Here is a 13,828-nt window from a genome sequence, read left to right on the forward strand (position 1 = left end):
TCCGTCCCATGACACGAAACAAAACCCCATTAGTTACGGAGAACAGTTTTGATGAGCCGAAACGAAACAGATTTATGACCATCAAGCACGAAAGCAATTACAGCAAATATGATTGGGACTTTTTTCTTTCCTGTTCACTGCTACACTACAGAACCTCACAAAGCCTCATTGAACATACATCCATCGTATGTATTATTTTACAATTAACCATCAGGTTCGAGTTCAATCTACCTATCAAAACAACAAGCCTTTTCCGCCGGTCAGCAACCGCAAAACACACTCCAACGTCATGTCTACGATTGTTTTACAAGCTTAATGAACATATCAACCACAAGCGCTCACGAGCAAAACGAGGGTAAAAAATGATACCGTCAGGGTAATAATAGTCATCAGAGAGGATTATAATGCGGAAAGTGCAATAAAATACATAACTCCAGAGTCTGCTTTAATAGCAAAGGTCGCGCTCCAACGTTCACTCATTAAAACCAACGTTATTCAATAATTCGGTGAAATGCCTTAATTTAGAGATTTTTTTACACTCGTTCAATTACCCAAACCGGCGCCAGTTAATTGAAATATATATTCACTATCTTCATTATATTTTCACCTGCACTTTTGTTGATGGCGTTGCCTAATAGGGCAATGCATTAATTGTAAGAGATTTGAATTTCACTAAAGTTCCTTCTGAAACAGTTCTGAGTAACGTTGGCCTCAGGAAATTCAAGAGTAGATATATTTTTCCAAGCAAGAATGTTTGATCCATCGATTATGGTTGGCATAATTCATGATCAAACGTATTGTTTTGTGGGTAAACAGACGGTCCTAAGTAAACATATTAACACGCATCGTGCTGAGCAAACTATCCCACACTCCCAACCATCAATCTTCAGACAAACACCATTATGCACGCATCACCAACGCGTTTCTTGCATAAATCTTCAACAAGTTTCTTTCTCTATCGGTTGCAGGTTTTCCATGCTGCCTTACAACTTCTCAGTGTGACCCAGATGAAAATCTATCGGAAAACAACAAGTACACTTCGGAACAGTTTTTCATCAATTCCAGTCAAGCTTTTATCTATGATACTCAAGCCCACCTCCGTAGTCTCATGCCTACAAATAGTAAGCAAAGCATGTTTAACCTGCAAAGCTTTCGTTCTCCGGAAATTCTGGTCCAAATACGTAACAACTTTTCTGTTGGTGATTGCACTAAAAGAAGAACCGCAATGACGAACCAATGAAACAAACACACGAAGCTCCCCATGGTAACGGAAATAAGGGTTTCTACTTATCCTTGACTGTCTTCTGGAAGGATTGTCGGCAAACAGGGATCCCAACCTCCATGCGACTGAACTTTGGTTCAAAGGATAATTGAAGTAATATAGTTGAAGCATTGGCGAAGAATCTTCCGGCGAAAAAGGCGAATGCTAGAAATTATACCAGAATATCCGAATGAGCCTAGAAAGCGTTACGGGAACAAAACTTGAACTGGACTATCGTAATGAGTCACAAATAAGAGAACCAACCAACTAGAAGAGATGTATGCTTCTCCACCAGAAGGATCACATGTCCATGCATTTCTTTTCCAATGAGAGACATTTTTGTGAATGTAAATTATTCACAAGCCAATGCACATTGCTCACGGCTGCCACTTTATCCGAAAAGGCCTTTTGGAGCTGGAACCGTCCTTCTACTAACGCCAAGGGATGCTTTTAACCTTTTCCATAGCAACCGTAACACTTAGCAATCCGATGCACCTGGAAGATAATCCGTACGCTCGTTGCTAGCTTGTTTCACATTTTCCTTCCATTTCCACGGCACAACCATCGGATAGCCGGAAGGGTTTTCCATTGGTTTTTTGCTCCGTTTCTTTCGATCTTTACTGTGGCATGCTGTGAGCTTTGGATGCTATGAAGATTGGCTACATGGAGATAACATTGATGTGTTCATATCTTGGTCGCTTTCGTGGTTGCTGACGTGAGCTTGGGAAAGTTATTATATTTTTTACATTTTTTTGATTCTTAAATAGGAACGTTTTGAGTGTGTTCTGTGCGTATTTGGCGAGCTAAAAGTAACTAAAGTTATGATAGAAAGTAATACAATATTTCGATTGGTGCTAAATGTAAAACGATTGCGCTGAAGTGTTACACCAACGCAAAGTTGGTCTACAGTGCCATTCAAATCGCATTAAGTCGCGTTTCTCCAACAACCACACCGTACCAACTCGCGGTCATCACAAAATGACCGATATTAATCGCACCAAACAAAGCTATCTGCACAAACACAACGGAAAGATCGATCCGCAATCAGCGCAAACCCCATCGGTGCTGCACTCGACGGGATCGAACGCAAACGAACATGGCCGTGCGGCCGGCAATGGCGCTGCCACCGGTTCCAGCACGGGCGGTTCGTTGAAACGCAACAATAGTCATCATCAGCGATTGAAAAAATCCAACACAAGCACTCTGGACCGAAGCTCTAATGGCCCTGTGGAGTTCGGAGCGGATGCAAGGCCGGTCGGCAGTAGCTTCGGCCATCATCAACAGCAACAACAGACCGGAACGACCTGTACGAGATCCGGCGCCGGTTCCGGTCTTGCCAAGAGCTGGTCGAAAACCTCCAGCAGTAGCACCTCCCAGTCGACTTCCCATGGCCCCGCGGAACAAACGCAGCACACTCTTGAAACAGGCAGCGGCGGTGGCCGACCTCCGGGGACAAATTTAGCACCCACCATCAAAACGGAAGCCTCGCTCAGTGACGATTTTAAACGCTTCCACGCGCTCCGCAACAGCTACGGCGGCAAATCCAATTTAAATGTAAATAACACCGATCACATGATAAAATCGCAGGTCCTGCTTCACCAGCAGAAGCTGCGCGAGTACTCTCGACAACATCCTACACAGCAACAGCAGCACCGTGACAACGATACCTACTCAACCTGCTCATCGTCCCAGTCCGACTACCAGCACCCTCAGCAACCGCAGCAGACGCAGCAACATCAGCAAAACCATCGCCACAAGCATCACACTCACTATCGCGTACATCAGCATCAACACCATCAGCAGCAGCAGGCTCAACCCCACAATGTCCAGCCGACTCAGTCCATCTATCCCATCTCGGCCACGGTAGCCGCAAAGGCCACGTTGACGCGCGCCGGTGGTTTCGGTGGTGGTGGAGGTTCGATATTGAATAATGCCACCAGCAGCAGCCATCAGGATCCGGTCGGGAGTCGGAACAGCCTCAAACGAGGGCCGGGCGGATTAAGCACCCTGTCACTGTGCAGCTGCGACGCGGAAACCGAGGTAAGTGAGTCATTATTACAGGAATTTCCTTCTTTTCCGTTGCTTCCCGTCAGTGTCCCTCGTCCTCATTTCTGTTTTCATCCATATTCTTCAAACCTTGCGATAACCTCGGTAGGCCAGAGAGACATCGGTAGATAGATGAGAATGAAATGACCTTTATGGTTGGTTAATCATTGACGGTCGCTTTGATACAAAGAGTTTTTAGTTTTTACAAAGAAGAGTCGTCGGTGCTTTCCTCTTTGATTATTTCTTGCGTAGCTCAGATGACGCACGGTGCAAATGAGAGTCTGTGATTTATGACTTTCTTTGCAACAACTCATGCTGCGAAAAACTTAAAGCCCTTTCAGTCTCCATATTCAAACCAAACTCCATTAAGACGTTCAAAATAATCTCATGTTTAATCTTTCACGATCTCATAAACACATCCTGCTTGGTGGGCCATTAAACTTAATGTGGCTCCGACCACGCGATAATCTCTGTCACTGGATCGTTTTCTAATCTTCTTTCTCGTGGGAAGATTTCATTCGTTTTCTCACAAAGTAATTCCACAGATTCCTCTATTTTTAGTCGATAATCGTTTCCGTTGGGTCAATATCATTTATATAAGACATAGACCAACGTCTTCTGACACTCCGACTGTGACCACCAAGCTCAACCGCCCCCTTACACGATGAATGGTTGTAGAATCGAACGATGGGGAACGAGAGTCCAGACATTTCGCATCTGACCTGATGACTTCTTTTGCCGTCGGCTCACGACAGGTCGGTGGTATGGGAGTTTGTAATTAATTTTCTTAATCACATTATCATCATACTTCCGGCCAAGAAACTCCACCATAAAATGAGACTGAGAAGAAACCAAGGACGAAATATTACGTCAATATTGCCCAACGGCAGCTGGATGGTGTGTCAGAAGAAGAAGGCAAGGCCAACCACTGCGCATAAGCAAGGGAAGAGCTGAGAAATGGAATAGAAAAACACGCGAACAAAATGCGACTTCAAGTTACCGGCGCTATTGGCTGGGAAGTCTTGAAAAGCCCTCGCTTTGTGGGAGATCAGAAATGGAATAAGCTAGATTAAACATCGCGCCTTATGGCGTGAGATTCAAATTGAAAATCCATCTTTCAACGTTCTCGGCAGTTTGAGCAGTGTTATTGCTTCTACAAGTACGTCGATTCGACTGATTCTTTTGCTTTCCAGAGTGTTGTGTTGATGGGAAAATGGTCTCAGAGCCTAACGAAAATAGACGATGACCTTAATGGTGATTTTCTTAGGTCAAGTAGCACAGCCAGAGGTATCTGCCAAAAGCGGTTTAGTTATTTGAAAGCGTCTGTTGGATGGTTTTATCCCCTCGAGGTTAAGCATTCCTCTGAAAAGTTTTTCTTGGAGTATAAACTGTAACTTGATGTAATTACTTTCACCAGTTAGCAGTTGCCATGATGTTTAAGTCCTTTGAAAGCGTCTCTGAACACGTATAATGTTTTAAGTTTCATTGGATAAGAATCTATAACCTCAAATATTCTGCAAATTTAAGAATCAAAGCAAATTTATCCGTATTGCCAGCATCAAAATATCACAAATCGATACGGGATCCTGAATTGAGACATAGATTCATCATCCATTTTGTTCTTTGAAGATACGTCTACACCGAAAGCATCATGAAATTGATATCCTCAAATGGCTATAAAGCCTTCCAACACTTCAGGCTATCTCCTCCCTTCTTTCGACACGCTTTCATGAACGAACGTTTCAATGCTTTTGGTTACTTGTTCACTAAAGCATTCAGGATCAACTCTCAATAACCGAAATCAAGCTCACAATTACACAAATTGACCAATAACCATGCCTAATGGAACCGTTCACATATCAAACACAACTCTGCTAGCAGGTTTTCCTCTTGAGATGGAATTTTGGTCAATGGACGAAACAGTTGATGCTGCTTTACTCTGACAATCACGTCTATTCTTTCCATCTAACACTCTAATCGAACAGGAAGTGTGGACGTGTGAAAGTGTCACCAATACGGTCTCCTAATCTATCATTGCTATTACTGTTGCTGGCGTCCTGGGCCTCCCAATTAGCTCTCACTTCGGTGTGTTTGTCCGACTTCATTCCAAAGTTTGGTTGCCTTTCTGTCCACTGAAACGTTCGACACAGGATTCAACATTACTCTAGATTCGAGGAATTGATGATGAGGCCCGTAGTTCATGCCTTCAAACCCATTACATTATGCCAAGTTACTGCACATTACTCTCACCATTTTATCCGTTTGATAGGACTATTTTCAACCCAATTTTAGTCTCAGCTCCGATTTCATACGCTTCATCTGCTTCGTTTCCAACGTTCTCCTTATTCTTATTAGCCGCTTCTTCCTCACAGCCCATTATTCTTCTCTTCTCGCATGCCTATGCTCATGTCGTTCTGTTTCGATTTTCACCGAATCAAATATTTACAGATAATACCGAATCCATTAAGGCCATTATATCAGTACAGCCTGGACAGGAAAAATCCTCGCCAGCACACCTACACGTGTGAGCAGAACGCACAGATTTTGCTGCGGCTGGAAAAGGACCGTCAGAAGAAGTTCGGCTCCATGGGCAAGTTGGTAAGTGTTTATTCGTTTCGTTTCGTTTCGACTGTGATTTTATACCCATCCTTATTGCGTTTGTGCTTGCTGTGGTTGAATTGATCGTCTCGATATAGAGCCGTGGGATGTTATTGGCGTCTTTATCATGTTTTTGACGCCTCACACCGCCTTAACGATGTGCGTACGAGCGAAGAACGCGAAAAGACTTTCCAACCACACTGCCTACAGCTATCTCGGAAGACTTTGTAACGGTCGTAACGCTTGCTTACATTTCGCTTATGCACCTGTCCCGAACGAACGAACGACAGTAAAACGTTCGACGAGATGAAAGCATACATGGATGGTCCTCCAGGCTTTTTGGTGTACTGTAACAACAAATTCCCTCTCCCGTTAGATCCCAATATACGCAAATCGAAAATCTTCCGACACACACGGTTCCAAGAACACGAAGAGAGCCACGCAACCCATCCCAACGAGGGTTCGAGTGACTAGAGAATTGCTTTGAATTCAACAGACCCGAAGCTAAACGGCCTAATTTCAACTGTTTCGAGAGCGGTAGCACCATAAACGGATGGCATCAAATTTCAACAATGACAGAAACAATTAGCTTTCTCCCCACCAGCGTCAAAACAACAAAATGGCGCTAGGACAAGAGTGGGCCGGCTGCTCGTCAACGACTTCTGGGGCAACGATGACGACAAAAGGCTTGAGAAAACTAATTTGCTAATGAAAACTCTGTCGGCGTTTGCCTCACTCGGCCGTTTAGCTGTGAAAATGTTAAAGGCTGCATTTTCCACCATTTTGTGGGTTGTTTCGAGTTCCCGTAGCAGCAGCCCCTTCTTCGTAGCCATTTCGTGAGTAAAATAAACGACTATGCATTCGTTTGCCAGCGTTGATTCGGGTGCAATGCGTATCACTTTCGGAGTACTCTTGGCAGTGTAGGACTTCCTATGACAACCCTTACGGCACTTTTAAACTGTTGTTTAATTTCTCCACAGCTCATCAACACCACGACCACAGCTCACCACAACAAAACTGACTCACAGGCACAGACACTTCCGAAACCCACAGTTCAAAGTTTTCTTACACCGTGAAAATTGTGCATTAATGCATCTATTCGCTTCTCTTGCCTGCTCTTCTCATAGCACCTGGCCACATCAACCGGTGACTTGAGCCTAGCGACCGCAGCGACGATGCAACGACACTCCAGCATAACCGGTGCATCCGTGCCGACGTCATCCGTTTCAACTCCAGCTCCAACGCCACCTTTACCTCAGCTAGCCCCAACTGCAGCCGGAAAAGTCACCGGAAACGCGTGCAAGGTAGCGGCCAACGTACTCTCGTTTGACTGCCAGCATGGATCGTATCCGAGGAATGATAATTATGCCGAGGTAAGCTTGCACGTCAGCTACATGCCACGTTTCGCTACGTTTGATGTGTGTGTGGAACTGTGCCGGGATTACCGGCATAAAGAAGCAACGGTTAGGGAAATTCAAGAACTTATGAAAAATAGTTATTTAATATTTAACATTCATTTTACCTCATTATTTTCGGGAGTGTATGCCAAAACCCCAGTTAATATCTGAAAAACAAAATCTGTATCAGAATTCAGAACATATCGCCCAGGTTTTGGAACTTGATGGAGATTTCCCCCTTATCGTTTGTGCAAAGGATCCATTTTTCTGCTTTCGGCAAAGGTGACAGCTGTCAAGCCCAATTGAGAAAAGTAAAAACATAAACACTTGCCCTCTGCACAGGCTTTAACGCCGAAGGATCGACCGACTAGTTCCGATCTAAGCTCGCATGTTACTTGACTACGAGAGGGACAAGACCTAGGACGAGTTATTTATCTCCTGCAAAGCAAAAATAAAATGGAACACAAAACTTTATCGCTTCGAAAAGCAAAACAGATCCGAAAACCCGCAGCACTTTCCCTTTTTTAGACCCGCGATCAAAACCAAACGGTTTCCCACGTCCACCTTCCCATGCCTGAATGTCATCGATGGCTACTTCCGGTCATAAATTATTGGTAGCTTAGCCAACGGTTCGTCTCTTTCTGCCCCGGCATACACAAAATTTATTGACCATACCATTTTGCGGCCATGGTTTCGGAGTATTATTTATGGAATGTCCTTTCTGTCCAATGAAATGTGAACGTGGGGAAGGAAATTGCAAATTCTTGTTTTGCCCACTTCCCAGCGCTAAGCGACGTGGGTTAGATTCAGTGAGCGGGATTCCGAGCACTACGAAGGATTCAATCGAGAAAACGTACAGAGGAGCTTTGCCAAAAGGTGTGAGGACTCTCAAAGTTTTCGAGGATGAAGATGGAGAATTCCGTTTGCAAATTGGCACTCCATTTTCACGCCCCAGCTGGCCGCAGTTGTTGCATTCCGATAGTATCGGCGAAATTGTTTCCATACTGCTGGCCGGCCCATCCACGGGAAGTGTATGGGTATTCCAAGGGCTCGGTGGCATTTTGGGACAGTCCAGATTTATTGATCAAGAAGAGATATTCATTTTGGGACGAAGTAGGTTTTATCTGCTTCCCCTGTCTTTGTCGAGCAATAACAAATTGTTTATCGTCTATAAGCGTACAGCTTCCAGGTTGGAATAGGATGGACATCCATCATTTCAAGATATTATTTCCTTCGAACTTTTAATCCATTACATTAAGTTTCATTCTGCTTCCAACATACCTGAACAGCCAATGTTTTTTGAATGCTTTCTGCTGTGGGTTCTATACAGTGGCCAGCTCCAGTAATATGAGATGCTGATGCCTCGGTATCGGATTAAAGCTATTCCACTTTAATCCTTCACAATTCACGATAAGATAAGAGACGGTGATATGGACATATTCCCACAAACCTCCACAGCGAAATAGAATAAAATGGCTGCTCGTGTTCTGTGCGTCGTGTTGCATTCCATTTATATCCCTTTTGAATAATATCTCACAGCCAGCACAGCCGCTTTTCACCGTTAATGGAATTTTTAATGTCTTTCAATGCTTTATTTTCAACCTAAAAGATAAAAGCATACCTCTTCTTTTAGTCCTGTACATGTGTTCTAGTGACAAATTTATTGAAAACTTGAAATTATGGTTTGCCTGCCTATACACATTTCTTTCTGATTCATACAATTAAAATAAGAAAGAGTATTTAATTTCAATACTATCAGGAGGCCTTGAATCAATTCCAAAGTCCAATATCATAAAAGCAACTGAAAACACCTTCACTCATTCGTTTTCCTCTATCATTGAAAGGTGTAAAGGGAAATTCCACTGAAAATCAATTTACAACCTAAGCTCATTATGACTTCGTTAGCTGGTTTGCTCATTTAAAACGTGGTACATTTACTTGCATTAATTTCCGAGAAGAGAATCTCTATCACTCCTCAATCTCTATCATCTAGTGCAACTACATGCACTGACAAGAAACCAAGACTGTGACCGGAAGGATCCTTGTTCTGGATCATAAACAAAAGGATACCTGGGACCCGTGATGCAGTTTGATTCCTGGATCTCAACTGTGCCAACTGTTTCTCATGATCAACACCCAATTCTGAGTATTATACGTCCCCATCTGGCATTGTGAGAGTAATGTTATATGGTGTTCGTCCATGCAATTTATTCCTCACAAAATTGTGTTTCACCGATTCGCCGTATTCCGATGCTCACTCACAGCAACCAGTAAAATATTTGCTTCTTTAGCTTTTTATTGAATGTCATAAAATGCATTCCTGCCATGTCACGAAACAGCTCAGCGCCCAAGTGAACATAAAACAGTCCTGCTTAAGCACAATCAACCAAAGGAAGGAGAAATAACACAAACAAACAAAATTGTTACGGCTCTGCAATCACAATTTGCTACTCGTGCACACTTTCGACCAGACCAGCGACCTTGAAGGAAGCGGGAAGAATGATTCTGAAGAAAAGAGAGTCCAGGAAGGCGAAGGAAATAGAACTGTAGAGTTCTTAAAATTTATCGATGCGGGTTGGCATTATGTTGAACAGCTGTACCAAAATGGAGGTTTAGTACCATCCTGTAGTACTTCAAACGTGAACTTAGGGATCTGTGAGATTGAAAACACCTACAAGGCTTATCGAAATACAACTATAAAACACACGTCATCAAACTTCTACCAATGTGGAGAAAAAAAGACTAGATCTATTATTTTTTAAAGCTTTTCGTAATAATTTCGTGCAATCAAGTTTAAATGTAAAGAAAACCCATTCAAGTAATTTAGTTTCAAATAATTTCCTTCAAAAGCTGGTAAATTTAAACAGGAATTCAGAAGCTTTGAGATTATTACACCACATCATGAAAATAATTAATCGCTTCATTTTTATAATGTAGTGAGCACTACATTATAAAAACGATGTAAATGAACTTCACCATCTTACTGCTTCTGAGCCTTTCTAAGCGTATTAATAACCGCGAAAACGAAAACCTAAAGCAAGAAGAGCAAAATTAATTCCAACTACAGACATGATGAAGCAACATGCTAGACCTACTCAATTGATGATCTTTCACTGTGCTTTTCCTTCTTTTCTAGAACCATACTTTAAGTTTTTTAGGCTCGTCCTCGTTAGCATCGTCAAGATTGGGCTTTTTCTGTTGCTTCTTCGGCATTATCCTTTTGACCAGCTACCATTGCCATTTTTCTTCATCAGCAATCAGACACATATTTAATCTTGAAACAAGACCAAACCAACAATAGCCGCTTCGTAATGGAAAAGAGCCAAAAAGCTTCACGCACGGTCTCTTGCGAATTTGAGCGTTTGTTAGCTGATAGCCTCAAAACAACGGAAGAGTCTCAAAAAGTGAGGAAATTACAACGAGGGACACAAAAAAACAACAGCTCCGGTGGCGTGAAAAATGACGAACAAGACAAGCGCATGCTTCTGCATTGAGACCGAACAGGAAAAACGGGAACAGAATCGTGGGAAAAAACAAAACGCGTACAAGAATTGGAGTACACCTCTTGTGCAGATGGATAGACAGGACAACACGACACGGCCTACTGTATCTGTGGCCTCGCTGTGTTCGCCATTTCATTCCACGACACGGGAAGGCATTTATTCTCCTCATTTCCATTATGGCCCAACGTCATAAATATCCGCTCCATCTGGCGAAGTCAGATCATTTCTCTGCTGCCACCAGCGAAAAATGGCGTGGATGGAAAAAGCTCGTAACAGTACGGATCATGGCGTTGTTGTGCTTTTCCGGTCTGTTTTGCGGTTTTCCGCGACCGGGGCATTACCATTAGATGCATCTCCGGTCGGTCTCGTACTCGGAGGAGGATGCGTTAAATGTGCCAGTGCTACCGGAGTTTGTCATCCCCAACGTTCGCGATGCTCTACAGCTGCAACTACACGCTGGGGAGGCTGACTGTGGCAGGAGGCATCAGTGAGAAAAATGAGTTGCCTTCACGTCCGAAGCCATTTATTATGTGATTATGGAATTGTTCTATGCATTTTTCGTGTTGAACCAAAGTTGCGTTGTCTATTTGGATGCATCCTTAATGCATTTCCCTCTTTATTTCTGGGAGGATCTCAGGAAAATGCTCATTCCTTCATTATTATCATGGCGTTCTCGATAAAATTCCTCGTTAAAACAATTATTATGATTATATTTTTGAACTTCAAACTATGCAAAATGTGATTCACGATTCTCGAGAACGATTCGCTCACATAACTTCTATTCGAATCACTCACAGACTCACTCTTGTTGCACATTCTTGTTAGCCGTTCACAATGCAATATCAGTTATGCAAAGAATTTGTGGTGTTTGTTCAGCAACATCATATCATCATCATTCTTCCTCTCTTCGCTTGCAGGACGATTCGTTCAGCGAAGACATGATACCTCCTCCGCCGCCTCCACTCAACAGGCGCCCCTCCTACGGATACGGCTGTGTGGTGCAACCTGTTGCATCCGGACCGGAACCGACACACGCGGACCAGCCGACGATGTACGAGCCATCGTCCCAGCCCTCAATCCCCAATCCCGCAAACGTCGGAAGCTACGGACGTGAAGTCGACGGCCTGATCGGAACCATGAATCAGCCGGATCTGTTCAACTTTGCCACCAACACAAACGGATCGCTGAGTGGAACGCTAAAGTCAACACTCAAATCCGCCAAATCGTCGGCAAACGGTAAAACGACTTCCGGCTCATTGGGCATGACCGCCGACGGCAAGTCGAAACTGAACGACCCGCTTCCGGTCATGATGGTGGACCTGATGAATGGCAACACGGCCGCACCGCTTCCGACTGGGAATGATCCGCCCGGCACAACAAAGCCATATCCGCCTTACTACTTCGATGATAATTATCTCCATCACCACTACTACTGCCGGAATGGAGAAGATCGGTTCGGAGAGACCGGATCGGATATGCCGCTAAAAGAAGCGATGGATGCGGGGCAGCTTTATCTCTACCATCAACATCACCACCACCATCATCCGGACTCGGTCACTGCCGGTTTCATTCCGAACTACGATGCACTTAATCTTCCCGCCAAGTACAACACGATCGGAGCGAACGGAGATTTGCAACTGTCGGGGCACTTCTCTGGGTTGGGCGGTGAAGTAGTCGGTCACCATGCCAGCTCCTGCAACATCAATCAGTACTCCGGGTCAGCAAAAACCAACCTCATCGCATCGCATAACCATCCCTTCTCCAACTCGATCAGCAACTTCAACTTCAATCCCTCGCAGTACTTCGGTTCGGGCCTGGAACCTGCTCCCGGCACTACCATCATTCCTGGTGGAGTGATGGGAGGTGTGATGGGTGGTGGTGATGGGTTTCCTTCCAGCTGTAGCCTTAACGGGACACCCAATAAGCAGCAACCACACCCGTGGAAACATCGCCAATGTCCGAGTCGTGGTTCGAGTAGTACCGGTTCCGGATCATCAAGTAAGTATTTTGCGTGAAGAAGGCTCTGCTCTGAACTGGCAAAGTAATCTCAGGCTCAGAATTGTACAATGTGAAGAAATGATAAGTTTCGAGATTTAATACCATACGGCTGCTAAGAATCCTTCCAAGAACAGTAGGTCGCCAAGTCAGAACAGGTAGCAATTCCTTTATTAAACCATTTCTAACCACGGCATGTACACATGTCGGTGTGCGGTTCCGGAATTCCAACCGAAATGATTTGAGGTTAGCCCATCATTAATATCCGGTAAGCCAGCCACACCACTAACGAACGATACGAAATCAACACAACTTTGCGTTTGCATTTAAATAGTTGTGCTGCGACTGTTGAAGGAGCTTTTGGTCGTGATTCACACCATAATGTTTTGGTGGGTCACCGGAGAGTTTGCTATAATGGCTTTGCAATGCAAGGCGCCAAACAAACCACAATAGACACCGAACGGAGGAAGTTGTTCTCAGCAGGGTGATGATGATGAGGCTGCTGTTTGCCAGAAGGAGCAAATTTAAATTTCTAATAAATTATTCATCATGCAGAGAACAGGCAAACGCAGCCGTAACCTCATCCTCTTACTTTGACGGTACGCTAGGGTGTTGTTCAATGTTCGCTGGACACGATTTCTAACGCTGCGAGTGATGGAGAAGGAGTTATGTTTAACATTTATCTCCGTCAAAGAGTGGACCAAGCATACTCGTGCTCCATAGTTTACAGCTAATGAATGTACTTCAGGGTCTAGCAGCAGGAAGCCAGGATTTGGTAAATCTGTTGCAAAATAACCCTGGAATTGCTGAAAATGTTTCCCCGAGAAATCCATCTAACCTTTTCCTCGTTCACTACTCATCCTGCCCATCACCAACCTAACAATCCTACAAAAACAACCCTAAAGCATGTTAAATACTCGCTCCGAAGTTGGCAAAAAGTGTGTAAGATTAGGTGGAACCAAGAGGGAGCGAATGTTGAAGCAATCCTGGACGTCAAAGGGACGCAAATTAACATCGTTGCAATTTAG

At 44.0% G+C, this 13,828-nt stretch overlaps 2 protein-coding genes across 6 annotated transcripts in view; one reads left to right on the top strand and one right to left on the bottom strand.

Annotated features, from left to right (window-relative positions):
• Positions 1–13,828, bottom strand: part of LOC118514144 — a 182,098-nt gene that overhangs the window by 135,861 nt on the left and 32,409 nt on the right. The window lies entirely within an intron of this gene.
• Positions 1–13,828, top strand: part of LOC118514142 — a 60,897-nt gene that overhangs the window by 16,539 nt on the left and 30,530 nt on the right. For 3 of the 5 annotated variants that reach the window (XM_036060746.1, XM_036060749.1, XM_036060745.1), the window contains 4 exons: positions 969–3,301; positions 5,756–5,905; positions 7,033–7,278; positions 11,723–12,803. In XM_036060746.1, coding sequence (XP_035916639.1) covers positions 2,240–3,301; positions 5,756–5,905; positions 7,033–7,278; positions 11,723–12,803 — 2,539 coding nt within the window. In that variant the 5' untranslated portion in view covers positions 969–2,239. The remainder of the gene's footprint in view (positions 1–968; positions 3,302–5,755; positions 5,906–7,032; positions 7,279–11,722; positions 12,804–13,828) is intronic. The other 2 variants (XM_036060747.1, XM_036060748.1) reach the window with 2 other exon arrangements.

The sequence above is a fragment of the Anopheles stephensi genome, chromosome 3 (genome assembly GCF_013141755.1).
Source record: "Anopheles stephensi strain Indian chromosome 3, UCI_ANSTEP_V1.0, whole genome shotgun sequence".
Taxonomy (NCBI): domain Eukaryota; kingdom Metazoa; phylum Arthropoda; class Insecta; order Diptera; family Culicidae; genus Anopheles; species Anopheles stephensi.